Source organism: Balaenoptera borealis (assembly GCF_965194805.1).
Source record: "Balaenoptera borealis genome assembly, chromosome: 2".
Lineage (NCBI taxonomy): Eukaryota > Metazoa > Chordata > Mammalia > Artiodactyla > Balaenopteridae > Balaenoptera > Balaenoptera borealis.
The window spans coordinates 108,112,687-108,131,328 of NC_138867.1; the positions used below are offsets into that span (position 1 = coordinate 108,112,687).

Here is an 18,642-nt window from a genome sequence, read left to right on the forward strand (position 1 = left end):
GGGTTGTTGATCTTGGTGGTGAGAAGTGGTTGAAATATGGATAAACTTTAAGTACAATCAATAGGATTTACTGATGGATTAAATGTGCAGTTTGAGAGAAAAGCATCAAGGATGACTCCAGGATTTTAGAAGCTGGCAATTATAAGAATGGAGTTACCATTTGACAAGACAGAAATGATTCTAGGAGACACAGATTTAAGCTGAAAGATAGAAATTTGGTTTTAGGTATGCTACGTCTGAAATGTCACCTAGACACCCAAATGGAGACACCGTGCAGATAATTAGAAATACCAGTCTGAAATTAGCAGACAGATTAAGGATGGAGAGAGAAATGTGAGTCAATGTAGAGGCCATCTAAGCATGAGTGTAAGACAGAGAAGCAAAGAGGTCCAAGGACTGACCTGTGAGACATTTCAAATTGGAAAACAGGAGAATATGAAAGATTTAACAAAGGAAACTGAGGAAACGGGTCAGAAAAGTGAAAGGAAAAAAAGAGGAGGCCATAAATGAAGAACTTCTTGAGAAGGGATGAGTGATGAACTGTGCTAAACACTGCTCATAGGCTAAGGTGAGGAGCATTGCCCCTGTCGTGTCCACGTAATTTAAGGACAGAACGCAGAGACAAGCCAAAATTGAGGGAAATTGGACTAGATTATGCAGAGCTATCAGATGTGAGCAGTGTAAGGCAGGAAAGATTAACCAAATTTATTGTTCTATTATATTTAATCATTTCAACCAGCATACAGCAGTCTCTTCAAGCAGTTTATAGAACAGTTCAAGATTGGTTTATACTTAGGAAGTTTGCATAATATCTTCTAAATCCCTAAATATTCTTTGTATCTAACTAATTCATGTACATTCTGACAATTTTAAATTTTTAATTTACATCAGGGAATTTTTATCCAGTGCTAAATTTAGAGATTTGGCCCCTACCAAGAACAGCTTGCAGGCTAATTACTGATTAAAGCCATTTGACAGTCCTATTAAAAAGTACATTTATAATATTTCCTAAGTATATTTTACTATTAACTCCCTTTTTAAAACTAGAATTCTGTTTTTAATTAAAAAAAGAAGAAAAAATGATGTCTAAAATTTAAAAATATTAAGTAAATTTCTTTCTGAGCAGCTTTAGGCTGGGATATTCAAATTTGATCACAATGAATGAAAACACGTAACACATTGGCTGAGAAAAATATGGTGGTGTTTAGGTGTCCAACATAATGACTTGGAAATAAAAAGTCTTTGTTCCTTTTCATTAATAACTATAAGGGTAAAGGCCAAAATCACAGACATGTTTATGACAAAGCAAAAACTAAGATATCTTTGATGCCCAAGTGGCATACAGAGTTAGTTTTCTGAGACATTAATTGACTAATGCTGAGTTCATTTCCTTTGCATAATAAAACGAGTCTATCTCAGTTGGAAACTGTGGCTTAGCAAAAATATTTCTGCCTTACCAGATCCAACCCACATGTCCTCCCCCCGAACCAGGAATTCTGTGAGAAAAAAAGTAATGCCCTAGGCAGATGGCAGTCTATTTCCTAGTATGGAGAGCTGAGCAAGGCTCAAATTTCACCAGCTGTACCTCACTGGGAGATGAAGAGTTGGCATTTCCAAAGGGAAGGTTTTCATTGAAACTTTGGACTTGGTCAGTTCTCCTCCTGTGACAAACAGGTACCCTAAGCATCCAGCTAAATATTGCTAGCATCAGACATAATACTGAAAATACTACTGTCTTTGGAAAATACTAAGTTGAACATTGATACTGAATAGATAACAAACAAAACCAGCCAATTTATTTGGCACTATGTAAAACTGAAACATCTCCCTAACTACTTGGAAATATATATTTAGTTCCCTTTAAAGGTGGATACTAGGTAATAATATGAAGTATGTATACCTAGCCAGTGTAGCCATAGACACTGGAAGCAGGAAAGAATGACTGGGGTCGTTTTTTTCCTTTCATATGCTGAACGGTTGCTTATAGTGATAGATCAGACTATTTCATTTTATATATCTCCTATCGTCTTTATCAAAAACTGACCTTATATGTTTTGAGATACATTGAAAGATGTCTTGGAAGTTTTGGAATCTTTCTCTCTTAGAGATTTCCCAAAGCAAGAAAACAGTTATCTTCTCTTCCTTGGAGCTCATAAATTTATGATTGATGGGAGAAATGAAAAAAAACAATAAATTCTTTCTATTTGTTTAAAGTTTAAACTCTTCAAATTCTCGTCTTGTTAACTGAGTCCAAATGCGATCACATTTCTGTTTACCATTGAAGGTTGTTTATAAAAAGTATGCAGTAAGGATTTGATTGTATTGATGCCTAAGGCATTCCTGGGGAATGAATATAAATATGTGTGTGGTATGGAAATGCTTATAACGTATAGCATAATATATATACTTATAAGAAAGAAATGCTTCCTAGAATGTAACAAAATTTAAGAGCCTGTCCAGTTTATGCTATCATGTTGTACTCCTATCTTGATAACAAGAGAAAACAACTGAAGTAACTCCTAATTATTAGCTTCCTGTGATCGTGTTCTGTTTTTATCCACAGAAGTCCTGAGGTCTCTGCTTATCTTTGTAGTGAAACTGAAACATCAGCACCACGTATGAATCTTACCAATACAGATCAATCCTGTAGAGCTGAGTTTGCTGCCAGGAGAACATTCACAATTGAAAGATCCAAGGTTGTTCCTGCAGGCCCCATTGACACATGGGCTGCTTTCACATTCATTTATATCTACAATCCAGAAGGAAAAGATTCTGTTAGAGCTGCCATGTGTTTCTGGAAAATATTATTCCAACAAGCCACGCTATGCCAGAATGTCTGGTAAACTTGGCTCTTGTAATTTTAATATGGTTCTATGAGGCATAAAGTGAATGGGGAATGGAGAAGTGCATTTTACAGTGTGAATACACATGTGCACGGCTGGGGACTCAGTAGGACTACAGGAATCAGCCTATTTTGAAAGGGTTTAGCATCTAAATCTTCACTGTTTCACTACAACTTTACATAAATGGGATTCATTTTCTCCTACAATGAGATGTAATTTTCCTGTGGGAAATCTGAATTCTGATTCCATGGAAAGCAACATATTCCTGGGCGCAATGTGTGCTGTGCACAAAAGTGACTGTTTCTGTCATTTGTGGCTCCGAGAGGTTTTGGAAGAATTTAAAAAGCCTGTAGTAGAGACAACATATCACAATGCTGGCTTTAATTCCAAATTTCTGGATACAAATCAGGAAATAAGGGATGAAACTTTAATACTGGGTACAGCATTCTCCTCTAGCCCTTATCCACCTTCCCGTTCACATTTCCATGTTTGGTGTGAGACATTTTTAAAGCACAACTGATTGTGCTAAAACTAAAAAGAGAAAAAAATCTTTTAATTGTTTTAAATAGACCTTTACCATCATTAATTTGATCTGAGTCCTAAATCAAATCATATACCATAATCTAAACAATTCCTGTTGACGGTCAGAAGTATGACAGTCAGAATTAGAGTATGCCTATGTTCTCAAGTGGTGACTAAACAAAATGTCAAGCCAATAAAGTTAAATAGTTTAACATGAGTTAATTAAAAATAAATACAAGATTTAGCTAAAGTGTTTAGAAACAATATCAAAGACTGACCTTCAATATAAATTAAACCACTCAATTTAAGGAAGAGAGACATGGATTTCTTTCTGTATTTGATTAACTATCTGAAACAGGTCAACGTACCTCAAGATTTTTTTTGTTGAACACTACAGTTTCTGAGTTCACCATAATACTTATTTTTTTCTAAACACCTCTTTGAATTAAACATGAATCCTATATATACCAAGGAAAACATGCAAATAAATATCTAGAAGATTGTAATGTTTACTCTTGAACATCTCAAGTCAAATATAAACTAAACTGGTTCTGAAAAGGCAGGGCTCACTGATTTTCAAGTCTGTGGACTTGAAATGCAAACTTAAAAATCCATGTGGAAAACAGTTATGTTCCTTCTTCGCTATTTCAAAACTACTAAAGAAGTACCCAGGTATTAAGTGAATTCTTCAAGTAGAAATTGTGTGAAGAAATATAAATGCATCTTTCTTTCAGGTCATTTGTAGCAAGAAAGCCTCTTAAAAGAAAAATACAAGAGCAGGTTTTATAAATATAGCACAGATTTGGAATGAAAACATCTATTCCAGAGTACTAAAATTCTTTCAATAAAAACACAATATAAAAAAGAAATCAGCCAAAAAAGCAGCACATACCTAATCTGAAGACAGATGATATATTACCTACTAATTTTATTTGTAAGAAGCTCCCCAAAAGAAAAATGTCAGTATCATATACTTTCAAAATCCCTATTTTATATTAAGCAATTATGAACTCAAAAACTATAAACACATGCCATGACAGCTACAAATATAAACTGTTTAATTTTTCTTTAAATACAATGTTTTTATGTTATAAATGTCGTGGAACCAGGAACTGAAACAGTTCACTGTACATTCCTGGAAATAAACTTCAAAGCACATCTGGTTTACATTTAACTAGTTATGTCACTGGAAACACAATCTAAACCACAGTGCTTGCTATAAAAATTTTAACTTTCACAGACTCTCAGAGCTCAAACAAAAAAAGTAAGATAAATTTTAGTAACTTCAGTTTGAAATATCAGAGAAACTTGATCACTGCTATTTATTACATATTTAAAATAGCCTGTTGAAAACATGAATGACAAGCAAAATTAGTGAATATAGCAAATATATAGAGAGAAAGCTAGAATCGGCAATGAATTGGCTGATAATTCCCTGCCTAGTCTTTGGAAATTAGTTTAGAAAGAATAGCATGCAGAGAACTGCTTCAGGCAGACAAATTTATTGTGTGAATGCAAGACTGGAAATAAGGAGGACACCCAAGGGAAAAAGATATCCGTGGCCTGCAGGTCTATTTCTTTTTTGCAAAACACTTAATAAAATGCAAATAACTTAATAGTGGGAAGAAAGTGTAGAAATAACAGTTATTTGGTTGGATTTCTCACAACAAATCATTTTTATTTCCACAAATGTCATAAGGCTAGAACCAAAATATTTCTCTATCATTTCTCTTTTATTTACATAATATGAACTTCTTTCTTATAAACGACAGGTAATAAAACATATTTCGTATTAAAGAAAAGGCTCAGGTTTATCAGGAACAATTATCCTTTGGACAAAATAAGCAAAGACCATGTTTTCTAACCATCACTGTTGCCTGATTTGGTATTAATATGCCTTAATATTTATGTAATCATCCAATGTCATACTATCAAACACCATTAGCTCCTACTCTTCACTTTTTCACGTAAGTAGACGAATCCCTTTTATTTACCCTTTGGTATTTCACCTCTCAGTACCCTTCAACTTCATCTTACTTGTTAAAATGGAAGAAATATGCTATAAATATTGATGATTTGGTATGCAAACCAAACTGACCAAACTGAATCAGACACCAACCATTTAGTTCCCCGTTATGTGTCTCCCTCACAATAGCACCAAAGGGTACTGTCGTTATGGACAGGGAAACCAGTCCTAATAATCATCAGCTTCCCAGTTAAATCAAGATGATATCCTTAGCTATTCTTGCTTTCAGAGCTTCCTGATATTTAACAGAAGCTTATCTTCCAAGAGACAATAGATAAAACTGATAAAGGGCAGTGAGAAGGAAGTGTAGAAAGTCGGGAATAAAAACAAAACGGAAAGAAACACAATTCTTGAAATCCCTTCCCCCACCCTCCAAAACACTCATGGAGTAAATATGGCTAGAATTTTTTTTCTTTTACAAAGTTTCTCATGGCAATTTTGAAGGATAAGAGGTGTTGAGGGGAGTGAGTGCTAGAAAATAAAGACTCTGGTTGAATACATTTAAGAAGCTTAGGCTAATTTAAACACATATTATGTGAAAATATTCAAAATTCTTAAGTGTGCCCCCTGTCATCTCTGCTTATCTATGGACAGGATGAATCTTCAAGTACTTTAGTTGGGAATGGAAAGTGCGCTTTTCTTTGAGCAGCTCCTGCCACAGGTGGTGGATAGGAGGGGAACTCAACAGTTATCAAAACTAAGTTCAGAAAAACTGCATTTTATGCCGAGGTTTTCTTTTTTCTTCCCTTTTTTTCTTTCTTCAGGTTAATTACTGCTTTTCAGTGGTCCCTCAAATTCAATCCAAACTGAGAATTGCACTTTGTAATTGCATTTCATTGACTTCAGCTAAGTCGTCTGTGTTCTGGCATCCTGTTTGAGTCCTAACTTGTTTCTGTTCATAAGAATGCTTTGAAGTTAAACAATAAGATGAAGAGAATGTTAACATCTTTTTGCATAATATTACTATTGCAGTTTTCTTGGCTATGAAGTCACTAGGAAACAAATACTTTAACAGATAGAAAAGGGCTACTCCAAATAACTAAAGATGAAATTTTTTTTTGAAAAAGTTACTATTCGGAAGTAGTTATTGGATTTGAGAATGTCATGGGACACTTCTGTAGGCCCACACAGTGAGACTTAAAAGGAACAATGACTAGTAGTCATACAACAGAGTATTCTGAAATATGCAGTACTTTGATCAAGAAACAAAAACATAATTGAAGGCACTCATTGCTCAGCTGGTATCTACTGAAAATGAGGCCTTTCCTAAGCATTTAACTCATTCATGTAACTTCCACTGAAGAAAAATGAGCTCAAAAGAAAAGGAAGACATTTTTAAACAGTGATTCACGACCTTTAAGCCCAAATAATAACTTCAAAATTGTCAAATGCAAAGGACAATTTTCTTGGACTATAAATTTAATTAAGGTGACCATTTTTACTCAAGCCCCAAATATTTTCTGGGCCAACCTCTGAGGTCTATCAATCATTTCATAAATAAAATGCCAAAGAGCTGACTTTGCCATTACAGTGCAGGTTCCCCCAGGCTAATGTGTCATAGTGGTTTTAAAAAGGGAAAAACAAACAAAAATCTGACATTTTATTAGCAAGTAAAACAAATTGGCTGCTTTCACTTTATTTTCCCCATTAAATTCAAAATGTTTGTTGATATTTCATCTGAATGGGACAAAACTGATGGTTTTATAAACTGGGTTAGGTGCATGCTATTTCTAAAACTGGCAGATTAGCTGAAAGAGGTTATAAAATTTAAAACATATTCAAACAACATTCTTTCTGCTCTATTGCTTCATAACGTACTTGTGGTTCACGCATATTGAGGTGCTTACTGTTCACAACGAAGGAAGATGGCTCTTACCTTCACACGTCTCTGTCTCAGTCCTGAACACATAGCCAGGTGGGCAGGTGCAGCTGTAGCTCCCAGGTGTGTTTCGGCATAGGCCATTGTCACAAAGCAGTCTGTTTACCAGGCACTCATCAATGTCTGGAAGCAACCGTTAGAAGACAGGAGACACACACAGTGAAACAAACAGCACAGTGACCAAAATGTTTTATTTTTGTTGTTTGTTTTTTTCCTCACTCCATACCTTGACTCAGTCTCTTTGTATCCAAAGCACATTCCTGATCCTAAGCAAAATATATTTGGTTTTACTCATATGGAACATTCTTATTCTTGTGGCTACTTTTAAGATGTTTTGAAGTTCCTGGGAGGTGTGTAATGCTTTGGAAAAGGCACATTACTACTTTGTTCTTCATTTACTTACTGTCCCGCAGCGGTATTATATTTTAAGCATCACCATAATCTCCCTCATGATTGTACATTTTATCAAGTGGCTGAATCATAATTAATTTATCCATTAGTCCATGCTATGGGTTGAAATGGGTCTCTCAAAAAATATTTTGAATCCCTAACCCACAGTACCTCAGAATGTGACCTTATTTAGAAATAGGATTATTATAGAGTAATCAAGTTAAAATAAGATCCTTCAGGTAGGTTGTATTCCAATATAGGTATGGACACCAACGCTTGGAGTCCATATGAAAAAGGGCAAATTTTGACATAGGGACAGACACATACAGAGGGAAGCTGATGTGAAGACACACAGGGGAAAGATGGATGTGTGGCTAGAGTGACACATCTAAAAGCCTAGGAATGCTAAAGATTACCAGCAAATCCCAGAGACTAGAAGAGGAAGGGAAAGATTCTCCCCTAAAGCCATTAGAGAGAGCATAGTCCTGTTGACACCTTGATTTTGGACTTCTCACTTCCCAAACTGTAACAATCAATTTCCGTTGTTTTAAGCAACCCTGTTTTGTGTACTTTGTTAGGGCAGCCCCAGCAAACTAAAACTGGAATTTGGCTTCATATTTATTTTTAAAATCTAGTTTTAATTTTATCAAAATTATGCACGTACCTGCTTTAAAGAGTTGAGTAGTGCCATGAACTGTGTTCAATGTGTGAATGCTCACTGAACCTCCCTGTTTTCAGTAGGGTATTCATGTGCTCAACTGTACTTGGACACTATGCTGGAAGCAACTTTGCTTCTGGGGAATAAAAACTAGCTGGTTTGCATATTTTTATAAATGTTCAACAATCTCTGGCTGGTGCCCTTCCCAACAGATATCAAAATCTGTTGTAAGTACATGATATTTAATATAGCTTTATATATCCATCTGTATGTATATCTTCAACCCAAGGTGAAATGGATATATAATAACATAAATCAGTAATAAAACCCAGAGCCATAAACATAGAAAAATGTATTTCTTTCTAATCATAATCATCAAGACTTGGATGTAAGAGCCATCAGTGGTTAGATGTAAAAATTATTATATATAATAATGGATGGAATAACATTCGTTTTATAAAAGTGAACTCAAGTGCTCCACGGGAAAATCTAGATTCTTCACAAATTCTTGAATATATGAACTACATACTTGAGTTTTTTCAAACATTCCCTTATAAATTACAAAAGGAAACACCCATCTCAGTTATCATGTTTGGATATGTTGCAGCAACTGTTTCTTTCTAAGTCAACCTGTCATATTTAATTTTCTTAACTTATTATTATCCACACTGCCTCATTAATTTTTGAATCTCACTTCCTAGTGAAAAATTATAGGATTAAGATATATGCAGATATAACAGGCCGATAACTGACTCTGTGTCCATTCACTTGGGAAAAATAATTTAATTACTAAAAATAATAAAATTTAGTAATTTAATTACTAAAAATAATAAAATAATTTAAATACTAAATTGTGTTACTATGTAACAGCATTTGTTTGATTCCCATAGTTTTATATCTCTGCACTAAAAAGGAAACAAGAAAAACTGTAAGATCTCTAGTTTTACTCATTTTTTTGTAGCTTGATTTCTCCTATAATCCATGGGATTAAATGATACAAAAGGCTCTTGTATAATAAAACAAATAACTTACCAATACAGTTTCTTCCGGAGGCATCCGGCTCATAGCCACTGTTGCAATTACAACGGTAACTACCACGTAAATTTTCACAAATTCCATTGGCACATATATCAGGATCCAGAGCACACTCATTGATATCTGCATTAAATGTTCAAAGTTTAATGCTCACAGCCACTTACTGTCTGTTGATACATGTATGTCTAGTAAAGATCACTCAAAATACGTAGTGTTTAACCCTGCAAACCCCCAATTTGTCTGCCGTTCAGAAAGGGAAAGGAAATGAAAATAAGGAGTGAGAATAAAATTGAGAGATATGGGACACTTCCTGGTAAGTCAAAAGAAAAATGAAGGGAACTGGCAGAAATTCAAAGAATTAAGCCATGCAATGGGCTGGCATTTATGATAAAATTAATAAAGAAATTTATAGACTGTTGGCTCAAAACCCAAAGGAAAACTCAACTTGATAGGTATTATAACCATCTAATTAAAAGGCAAAGATTTATTAGGGTGTCTGTATAATTTTATGGTCCTGAAGGCCTGGAATATTTCTATTTTATTATCATTTTTTACAGTCAACTAAGTAATATGATACTTATTAAACGTTTCTCATTGTTGATAAGTTGAAATTAATGGAGAGGACAGTTCAAATGTGGATGCTTGAGAACACAATGTTTTACAACAAGCCATGAACATGACTACTCTCTGTCACCCGTGGGCCGTGGGACTTGAGGAATGATGTGCTTGTATGAGCAACCATCTAGTTGCAACGGGCAGCTGGCTCTGTTGGGGAGGCCATATTGACAGGGAATAAAAAAACGGAGTCAGCATAAAATAAAATTTTGGTAACTATGCTCAAATTGTAATCCTAACTACTGTGTTCTAGAATTTGGGAAGCCTTAAATACTCCAGAAATGTCAGTCTTTTAATTTAATTTTTGGGAGAAACATCATTGTAAAAGTTTGCTCCTTTACTCTGGTTTCTGATGTTCTTTGCAAAAAATGTGATATTTACTGTCAATTAATCTATAATTTGTCTAAAGTCTCCTCAAACATGAAAGTATTAGAATATATATGTAAACTAAAGATTAATAGCACCCTACAATTTTAAAAAAACAAAGGACACTATTAACATATAAAGTAACTTTATAAACACATATGTACTTAATATTCAAGTTCTATATTGGAATTTTGTTAATCATAGTGCTAAATTTAAAAAAAAGAAAACTTTAATGAAACCTTGTACTTCTTTGGTTGGACAGAAACATTTTAGTATTCTTAGCCATAAATAGTCAATTTATTTTTAGGGCAGTGTATCTCAAATATCTCTTAAAGATCCATATCAAATATCTCTTACAGATTGTTTTTGTTTAAACCATGTCAGCACCATTATTTAACATTTTTCTTTAAATTGTCTTGTTTTTCTTTTTTTTTTTTACAAGCTCTAGCTTCTTCTTAAGTGACGGTATCCATAAAATCATGGTTGTAGTTTGTTAGTGACATTTTAAACAACACATATTTAACAGATAAATATTTATCTACTATGAAAAATGCACATCTACATACTGATTGATATCATCTAGCTTATAACCATTGTTCTAGGAGACAATTTATTTTATTACTTTATACTGATATATTTTTATAATATTAAATACATCTTATCTATAATATTATAATAATAAAGCTATAAAACTATATAATTATTATAAGATTGAAAATTGAATAGAGCTACCTCTTCCATCCACAGTGATACCTACTCCACTACTACAAAGACCGTGGAATTCAGCTGTAAGATAAAAACAAATAGAGAAATCAAAAACTCTAAACTATATCTGTTCCATACACAAGTCACTTACATAACTCCAAAACTATCATTAAGAAGAATTACCTGCAATAACTTAAAATGAAAAAAAGGACCATTTTCTAGCACATAATTATTTTAAGAATTCCAAAATCACAGGTAAACATAGAAAAGTAAATAAAAATAACTGTGATTATCACCCTGAATTTCAATAATATATTGATAAACATTACAAATATTTTCTACTTATGTAAACTTTAAAAAAATCTAAATTGTACAACAGAGATTGCTTTTTAGCTTTTTTTCTCCTCTCAATAATAAAATAATAGAAAACACTTACGTAATAAATAGCATTTACTACATGATGTGCCTGGTATTGTTCTAGCATTTTGCATCTAATAATTTATTTAATCCTCCCAATACCACAAACTAGATACTGTTATTTTTCCTCTTTTACTCCCAAGAGAGCTTGGATAGAGATGGGAAGTAACACGCTCAGGTCATAGAGGTTGTAAGTGGCGAGGAGGCTTGGACCCTCTGTACTCTACAATAGACATTTCATGTAATAGCCTATTCATAATAGATGATTTAACATCTTTTCTCAGTTATGTGGATCTACCACACTCATTCAATCAATCTCTTATTGATGAAATTAGGTTTGTTCAACTTTCTGCAATTATAATAAGAAAATACAAAGTTCAATTCTATCACTAGGTTAATCTCTTGGAAGTAAAACTGCTCAAAGTTTATGTCTCTTTTAAAGTTTTTGAAAGTCCCCCTCTCCCTAAATATCCCAGGTTACCCTTCTAGCACCAATGTAAGAGAGTACCCATTTCTGTATATCCTCCCCAACACTGGGGAAAATCAATCATTTGTATTTTACCAATCTAATAAACAAAAATGACACCTTTTTAAACTTTTAATTTTAGACAGATTGGACATCTTTTTATATGGCACTCTACCATTTGCCTTTCTGCTTTGTGAAGTTCTGTCTGTGTACACTGTACTTTTTTCTATAGAGGATTTCAACTTTCCTTATTGATTAATGTAAATTCTTTATAAATTAAATAAAATATTTTTCTAATTTATATGTGTATTTTAGTCTTTGGGGTTTGTTTTGAGAGTCGTTTGTCATTACAAGACGACAAAAAGTTTGTATCTTCTACAAAAAAATTATTTTGTAACATTTAATGTAGGGAGCTAACTTCATATTTTTTCCAATATTTATCAACAATATTAATTACTTAATTTGTTCTCACTGATCTCAATGCTATCTTTATTGTGTCCTATATTTCCACTTATATTCATAACTAATTTTATTAGTCACTGATCTTTTTACGTAGTCTTGTTATCAATTTTTGCACTTCTTTCATAATATGCATAATTCACTTAACATTTTAGGGGAAGACTTCCTTCATTAACTCCTCTTTTTAAAAAATGTCATACTCAGTAATTCTTCCAGAGGGACTCTCACCATTTTGCTAAGGTTTGAACAGTCCATTTAGGATTTTTAACAGAATTATAAGCCATTTCCTTTGCTGGAATTCATTTCTTCCACCTTCTACCTGGGAAGTTCTTATTCCTTTTTTCAAGACCAAAGTAAGCCTCCACCCCTCTGTGCAGTCTTTCCCAGCCTCCCCAGGCAACTAACTGCTCCTTCCTTTGTGCTCTCCCAGTTCTTTATGTTCCTTTTAAGGCAGCAATCATACTAAACTGTAATTTATATGTTTGCCTACCTATATTTTCAACTATTCCCAACTTTAAAGGAAAAGAGATTGTTTATTTGATTCCCTACTGTACTTACATCTATTCAATACAGTTTTCATAAAAATATGAACAAGTCATAGAATAGTCAAAGAATTAAACTGTTTAATGTGCCTATAATTTATGACAACATTCAGAAATAAATTTATGACTTTCTGCAACTACTGATAGATTCCTGATAGACTGGAACTTCTGATAGACTGCAGCCTAAGACCATTCTGTGTAAAGATTAAAAATAAATCAATAAAACCAGGTTCTCATGAACTTATTATAACCTTGAAAGTGATACGTAAATTTTATGCTATTTATCTTCAGAATGACAGAAGGGATGGAAGATTCTGAGGCTAACATATTCACGTAAAGAATCCATTGTAACAGTCATAATTGGATCATAAAATAAATAAATAATCATAAAATTCACCACGTGTTCTCTCTGCCTACAGATCATAAGTAAAAACAAGACAGATCTCTTTATTATATGCTTCACATATCAACACAGGTTTGGATTTCTTTTCTTCCATTAAAAATAAAGACAAAACACTTCAGAGCCGAGGTACTCTTTGGCCAAATATCTAATGTGACATTTCTAGATTCTTTATCAGGTGTGAAACTGGTGAAGGTGACTACCTGAATTTTTAGCAGGGCATGGCTGGCAGGGCTCTCCAAAACCATAGTCTGGATTGGCACAGCAGCATTCAGACTTGGTCACTGCGCCAGGGAAAGGACGGACACACACTCCCTTCTTGATTCCACCATAGCATGTACTGCGCATGTGAGTATCTAAAGGAGACAGAAGAACAATGATTTGAGACAGTGATAGAGACAAAGAGATTTCAAAACTGAAGGCTTCTTGTAACTTAAGTGGTCACTATATGGGAAGCTTCTAGAAGGCATCTGCCACTTTTCTTTTTCTTTGTATCTTTAGCATCTCATAGTGTTAGGAAATCAACAAATGTTTGTTGAGAGAGGAAAAGAATAAATGCATTATCAACAATTCTTTTTTTTTTTTCTCCAAGAAGTTTTATGTGCTACACAAGCATCAATTATCCCACTTTTCCTTAAGGGCCTTTCACTGAGCCAGGTATATTTCCACAGTTATAAACAAGACTTAGAGCTCTAATCACTGACTACATTTAATATTATTTCTATTTTAGAAGTTCTTATGAACAATGAAGTGCAGTGCAGTTAAACTACCTTGAGATGATACTGCTTGGTCATGAACTTTCTTACTTAAATTTCTGAGTTAGGTGACCTTTCTCTTCAACCCCCAGTTTACTGTTGTGACTATGTTTTAATCATTGCAGACTCTCAATAAATCCAGTTATACAAATAATATTCAATAACTATCACTATATATCTGTGGCATTGTGCTTGCTGCTTTACAGACATTATCTTGTTGAACATTCAGGTCAACAACTGCATAGGATAGTGATTATCCACTTTTTATAGATGAGGAAGTTGAGGTTCAGAGGGGTTACACAAGTACCTCAAAGCTGTAGACTATCCACTGTCTGAGCTGGGATTCAGACTCAGGCTTGTGTGACCTCCAAAACTTTTCCTCTTTCTACTATGTCCTGTTACACCCCAAAGAAGCGTATCCTGCTTAGTTCTCTCATTCTAAATTCTCATAAAATATAATACAACTTTATGAGATGGTAAATGGTGAACTATAAAAAAAACTCAGATCATCATACAGGCCAGAGAAGCAGTAGAGCTTTTAAGCAGTCTATTGATATGGCAATTCCATCAAAGAGATAACCATTATTATAAATATCTATAATTATTCATAACTTGTTGGAAATAACTTTATCTGCCTGTTACACAAAGTGAGTCACCTATGTCTTACGATGTGGTGATGTTTCCCGTTAAAACAGTGAGATGTGTGGCTGCATTAAACAATGAGATCTGTGTATGCTCAAATAGAAGAAGGTCATAAGATTTTACCACACCAACCCTGGGAAGGGGACGTGCTGTCCCTTTCTGCTTCTGCTACGGCCTAGTTTGGCAGTCAGCTCTGAGTTACACATAAGAACAGGACTCAACACAATGACAAATATGCACAAATACCACATAGTTCATGATTTTCAATAAGATTTTTGTGAGTTCTTAGGATGGTACCACTTATCTCAAAAGGCATCATAGAATGGTCAAAGTTATTTTTGTTTTCATGTTGAGAACATAAGTCAGGAACAATTTTTAGAAGCAAGTTGATAAAAAGCCTATGGTACTCACTTCTATTTTTAATGAAGACAGTTGACTTTTTCCTTTTCAAAGACCCCACACTGGAACCTTAGTTCACATTATTCTCTTCAATGTAACCAAGCCACTGTTCCCAGTGGACAGGATTAGAGGCACTGATACCAGCAGCACCATCAGAACATGCTCACGTGAATGTTTTGGTCGGTGATTGGACTTAATCCTAAGCTATACCTGTTCCATATGTTATCAAATTTCTCCATGTCTTTTCTTTCTTAAAAATTGGAATTGCTAAAGGATTTTTTCAGGTAATTATACTTTATCTTTACCAAAGGTAAAATAGGTATGGACACAAGATGCTAACTATATTTTTCATTCTTTAGTATCAACTTTTCTTTATAGCTTAAAGCAGCAACTCTAAGACTATTTTTGATGTAACATCACTATTCCGATTTAACAAAACAGTAATAATTGTAATAGTTAACTTATTGGGCATGTTTTATGTGCCAGACATCATCCAAGCTTTACACAAATACATCTAATGTTAACTTATTTAATCATCAAAAACAACTAGTGAGCAAAGGACACACAGAGAGGTAATGTATCTTGCCTAAGGCCTCATAGCTAGTAAATAGCAGAACTAGGGTAAAGAAAAAAATTAACCTTTTACCTGACAGAACTGTCAAACAGTGTTCATGAAGATATTGAAATACTAACGTAACAGGATGTTAAAAAGGAAATTTAAGCTGAAATCCCATGGTGCTAAATATCATATAACAAGGTGAATTTTGAGACTCCATCCTGAAGGAAGTAGAGATGGAAAATTGGTTGCCAGGTCCTTAAACCCCTCCCAATACCGAGCATACAATTTAGAGAATAGCAATTAAGAGAAGAGTTTTTGAGGAGGATTTTTTTGGAAGAGCCAGATTACAAGTTGGGCATGCTTCCATCCTCACCCCTGGTCAAGAGAAGAGAGCTTCGCAGGGAGCAACTTGAAGAGCTTTGTACCCAACTCTGTCAGGGACACCTAGCACACAGAGGAGAGTGGCTATTCCCACTGTAGAACCTCTATTCACTTGGTTCAGAGGGCAAAGGGTGGCGTGTCCTATGGATGAGACATGGGCCACACTAAGAGAGGTTCCTAAAAGGACTACATGGAGGGGTGATGAGACACCATTAGATCTCTGTCTGAAGTGGACTGCAGAAAGACAAGAGGCTGGCCAGGAGTGGCCACCAGGAGAAAAATGCAGTGTCTGCATCTCGGGAAGGGCAGGCCAACGCCCCTGACATAATCATGAAATCACCCACGAGGAAGAAGTTGGCTTTAAACTCGTGTGAAGCCCAGAAGTCTTGAAGCCACCCTAGGACACTGTCACTGCTTCTGCCTTCTCACATTTCCTCCTGCACTTTGAGCCTGGTGGAGTCAGAAATGTCTTCGTCATGAAGGTCTGAGCTTGGGAGGGAAGTCATAACTTCAAATCAAGTTCGAATATTAATTATTATATGATGCTGGACATTCTAATTGCTAAATTCAGATTATTTTCATTACCTAAAGTAGTCATATAAATTTTTGCTATCTAAAAATTGTAAAGTAAGAGGGTGCCTGAGTTTTCTTCTTTACTTATTGGATAAACTGCTCCCATTGAATAATTAAAAATATATTTTTAAAGGATTGAAAAAAACAAAATATAGTTGCCTTTTGTTCATATCCTGCCTGTGAGTCATGCTTGTTCAACATATTAGTTACAATAGTAGTTTAATTTTCTGAAAATAAAAACCCACATCTCACTACCTAGGGAAACAAAAATGAACAAACAAAATCTAAAATTAAAGTGCTAACTCTAATAGTAATTCATAGTAATGATTCATTTCTAACCTCAACAATCAATGCGTCTAAAAGCATTTCAAAAGTCAGAAGACATGAAGAAAACATATCTAGCATGTTAAGGGAACAGTAATATATAATTTTACACACAGAACAAATAGTGTTTTTATTTTAAAAAGTTTAATACCCACAATTGTGAAAAACTGGAGAGGGTTTCCCCAAAATTTCTAATGCCTTTTCTGTATGTGGACAAATGAAGGAATATTTGTGTTTGAACACTGAATTCCTAACAACTACTCATATGTCGGTTGCTTAAAAGAAAAATCATTTCTCCCTCCAAAACTGGTTTTGTACTCACCACAGGTTTCAGCAAAATCATTTGGATAAAGGAAAAAAGCAACTGAAAATATTTTAGCTCTCTAAGCAGCAAGGAGCTACATTCTTCTAGTTACCGTATTTGAAATAGCCCTGAACGAAGTGCTGACAATCTTGTAAGCTGAAATAAATCCTAGATTGGATAGAGTGGATGAAACTTTAAGTGGTCAGATTATTTCCATCTGCTGTTGCTTCTTTTTTTTTTTAAACCTTCAGAATCCAAATGTTTTGATTCCCATAGGTAAGAATAAAGTAAAACCAACTATGTCTGAGAAAGAATTTCATTTCTCTCAAATATACTTTTAAACCAGTAAGTATGTCTGCCTTTTACTATATGACCTGAAAATAGATGGTGCACAATGGCTAATTCACCCTAGAAGTTTCATGAAAGTGCTTTGGAAAGAATACGGCGGCATTCAATGTATTTTTACAGCACACTCACTCTGCTCTTGCTATCATTAGGACACGTTGGTTGGGTTTCGAAATGCCAATGACATTTTCATTTTGCCTGCCTCTTTAAAGCTGATGCCTGGTAACTCAAAAGTATCCAAGAGGAATTCTGAATGGTTTCAAATAAAATATACATTCTCTCTCATACTCTTCCCAGGTTTCTATCATTAGCTACACAGTGATGAAGAATAACTATTTAGAAACATTTCTAGCTTTTGATATATGTCGAAGTTCTATTGTATAAATTATTTACATTTAAAATTTTGTTTGGGAAAAGAAGCAGACTCACAGATATAGAGAACGAACTAGTGGTTACCGGTGGGGCGGGGAGCGGGCAATATAGGGGTAGAGGAGTGGGAGCTACAAACTATTGGGTATAAGATAGGCTCAAGGATATATTGTACAACATGGGGAATATAGCCAATATTTTGCAATAACTGTAAATGGAAAGTAACCTTTAAAATTGTATAAAAATAAAATTTAAAAAAATTTTAAAAACTCAGATGGCAAAAATAAATAAATAAATTTTGTTGGGATAAAAACAAGAGTTTATTTAGATAGAACTACAGCACTCATTTCAAGTCTTATTAGTTATTAATTATAAAATATAAATCCATTGTGTTTAGAGATGTGGTTATCTAACACTATGCAGAATGCTGGTAAAGGACAATTTTTTTTTTTCCTTCTCCAGCATTTCTGACTTACATCTCATCAGAGGCTTCTGAAGGGAGCTAGCCGGGCTCTTTGTTAATTTTTTTTAAACCACTTTATTGATATATAATTCACATACAAAGAATTCACCCATTTAAAGTGTACAATTCAATAGTTTTTAGCATATTCACAGAGTTGGACAATCATCATCCTAGTTGATTTCAAAACATTTCACCACCTCAAAAA

At 34.2% G+C, this 18,642-nt stretch overlaps 1 protein-coding gene across 1 annotated transcript in view; it reads right to left on the bottom strand.

The window, feature by feature from the left end:
• Positions 1 to 18,642, bottom strand: part of FBN2 (fibrillin 2) — a 224,140-nt gene that overhangs the window by 76,829 nt on the left and 128,669 nt on the right. Inside the window, exons 16-20 of the mRNA XM_082380764.1 lie at positions 13,527 to 13,679; positions 11,067 to 11,120; positions 9,351 to 9,476; positions 7,268 to 7,393; positions 2,630 to 2,749 (exon numbers count right to left, since the gene is read on the bottom strand). Of these exons, the coding sequence (XP_082236890.1) occupies positions 2,630 to 2,749; positions 7,268 to 7,393; positions 9,351 to 9,476; positions 11,067 to 11,120; positions 13,527 to 13,679 (579 nt within the window). The remainder of the gene's footprint in view (positions 1 to 2,629; positions 2,750 to 7,267; positions 7,394 to 9,350; positions 9,477 to 11,066; positions 11,121 to 13,526; positions 13,680 to 18,642) is intronic.